The sequence below is a fragment of the Pyxicephalus adspersus genome, chromosome 1 (assembly GCF_032062135.1).
Source record: "Pyxicephalus adspersus chromosome 1, UCB_Pads_2.0, whole genome shotgun sequence".
Taxonomy (NCBI): domain Eukaryota; kingdom Metazoa; phylum Chordata; class Amphibia; order Anura; family Pyxicephalidae; genus Pyxicephalus; species Pyxicephalus adspersus.
This window is the reverse complement of record NC_092858.1, coordinates 43657327-43660072: the sequence shown is the minus strand read 5'-3', so window position 1 is coordinate 43660072 and position 2746 is coordinate 43657327. Positions and strand designations below refer to the sequence as shown.

The following is a 2746-nucleotide window of genomic DNA, read 5'->3' as shown; positions in this document are numbered from 1 at the left end:
GGGTAGGTCTTATATTAGGGCAGGTTGGGGGAAAAGTGCTAGGTCTTATTTTCGGGGTAGGTCTTACTTTCGGGGAAACACGGTATATATATAAAAATTTATTACAGTACTTTTTGTATTTTGAGAAAAGTTATTATCCATATCAAACAAACAGGCTGCCTTGAAGCAATCCAAGTTAAACAGACTAGAACAAAAAAGCTAAAATTCTTACTTTTCTGCTGCCAACGTCATTCTACTTAAAACCAGGAGAAGCTTCAGCGTTTAATGGTTCCATTATTATCAGATGTATAAAACTTCCCTGTACTTTAGTCCACCATCCTCTAGATTACTACAGGGTCATTGGAAGATGCTGGTTCCCCTTTGGCTTCCACCCACTGCACCTCTATGGGCCCCATAGGGACTGAAGATGCCTGGGGCCCCACTGCACCTCTATCCACCATCCAATGTCACCGATGTGTCCAGTAGCATTGCAGGGGCTGGCAGAATGAACCACAGATCAGATGAAGTGCAGACATCCATCACATGAGGTTGTATGTGGGATTGGCACAATTCTTCTGGACCAGTAGATCCCCAGAGACAGCTGGGCCAGGATGGTCTGAAGTCTTTTCTTTATAAACTACCCTTTACATTCTAGTTTTAAAATTTGCTTTAATTGCACACAAATGGGCCTTTAAATAGCAGGAAGACATGATGGAAAGTTTTTTTTACAGGGAGGGAGGGTAGAGGTCAAGCTTAGGGCTCTGCAAGAGGTAACACTCAACAAAATAAAAGCAAAAAGAGGAGGGAAAAAAACAAGTTTGAAGAGAATCCAAGCAAAAGGTCACCAAAACAAATTAGGAAGGTATGTGATAAACAACATGATCCACCTCTAAATAACACTAAAGAGAGCCAAGTACACAAATATAAAACAAGTACACATACACAGCCTGAAAAATGATAAGTAATTAAAGCACAACAAAAACACCCAGTATTTGTGTACAGATTTAAAGAGTTTACAGACAGGAGGTGATGTTGGAAGGCCCAGCAGCTGAGAGCGATTAGCTTTACCTGGCAGCTTCATACATGTACATATGTTTTGGATTATGACAGCCCCACCACTAGGGGGTGACATGGAGCATCTTACCCAACACAGCTACATCACGTGATGGGGCACTCACTAAATCTGGACAGGACGAGGAGGGGGAGGCACAAACTTACCCAAAATAACAAGTTAAAGAGAAAGATGAGATATTTCACACATTTCATTCCTCCTTCCACAGCCATCCTGCTGATCTATCTGCCAATATAGAAGTAATACGATGTAAGTACACTTTATATTACTTTTACCGAAGCCAGCACACAACTCACCACTATTAAACACAACACTCACCTACTCGGGCACTCCCAGCACAATCTCCCTGCAAACTGTTGCTCCTCCGTGCTGTCTGGCTGCACACTGTGATGTGACTTATGGCGAGGCGAGGCACGCTCCTCCCACTCCCCGCGCCGGCTCCTCCCCCTGCCCCCGCACTGCACGGCAGTCATGTGACTCGGCCTGACGTGTTTACCTAGGGTGTCCTAATGCTGCTTCCATTATTAGTGTATTATTCACTGCTGGTGAATGAGCAGCGAATACTGAGGAGCCTTGCTCAATACAGAATGACTGGGAGAGTCATACGTCTCCTACTAACTTCATATGTCATTTAGGGCTTAAGGGAAGCCTTGAAATAACTTTCATTTCTCAGAGAACCCCTTCTATAATTCACAGCATACAGTATATTAGTGTGGTGTCATCCTTACAGATAAATATCAAAACATCATTGGTGTCACTTAAACTGACCTGAAAGGCACAAATTGCTCAAGGAAGCTCTAGGCTTCCACAGAACACTATATAAAAGATATACAATATATTATATATATAAAATATAATATATATGAAAGATATTGATTTAGGGTTTCTTTAGCACCTTTTATCACCTTGGCATGTGCCATGGCGGCACATTAAAATGAATGGGCTGACAATGCACTATTTTTACAACACAGCACACCATAGTCTATCAGAGATCGTTCACACTGTTCATTCACACGCGCCTCATAAAGTTTCTGATATGCAGAAACGGCAAATTTTGCATTATAGTGCATTCTGTTGCTGCAATCTTTTTCTCCTGTTCATTGCAATGCCAGTGCTTGTCATAATTTACAGCAGCGCACATGGCTGTGTGTTGCAGAATAAAGCATGGCGGCCACTTTTATTATAGTGTGAATGAAGCCTTACTGCAATGTGTATTGGTGTGATGTTCAAAATAGTGCGTCACCACATCACGTGTTAGTGTGCATTGCAGTAATGCAGTGCACATGTGTGAATGACACCTTAGAAGTGCTTGTGACTTGAGCTTAAGATGCTTTTGCATCCCCACCGGCAGAGTATTTGAAAACTCTCCATGTTCACAAGCTCCTATAGCAGGGGTGTCAAACTCAAATCACATGGTCACAGGGACGGAAATCTAAAGCATTAAGTGTGGCAGGCTGAACTCTTTTTTTTATTTTTTTGAATATTTTTATTGGTTTTCAAGGATTAATGATACGTCAGTTTCCATAAAGTAACAGTATCATACAGATTCACCAAATATTACCCAAACTTGAGATCAGAATGAAAACAACATATGTCATACAATATGAAAAGATACAAAGTTTTAGCAGAAGTATAGATCCTTCCTCACCCTCAGACACCATATCACAGCCATCCTAGTGCATTATTTATGTCTTT

At 41.4% G+C, this 2746-nt stretch overlaps 1 protein-coding gene across 2 annotated transcripts in view; it reads right to left on the bottom strand.

The window, feature by feature from the left end:
* The window catches only part of CD63 (CD63 molecule), a 21706-nt gene extending 20207 nt beyond the window's left edge, over positions 1–1499 (bottom strand). The window contains exons 1-2 of one of the 2 annotated variants that reach the window (XM_072409034.1): positions 1370–1499; positions 1198–1276 (exon numbers count right to left, since the gene is read on the bottom strand). In XM_072409034.1, coding sequence (XP_072265135.1) covers positions 1198–1263 — 66 coding nt within the window. In that variant the 5' untranslated portion in view covers positions 1264–1276; positions 1370–1499. The remainder of the gene's footprint in view (positions 1–1197; positions 1277–1369) is intronic. The other variant, XM_072409042.1, reaches the window with a different exon arrangement.
* Positions 1500–2746: the final 1247 nt, after the last annotated feature.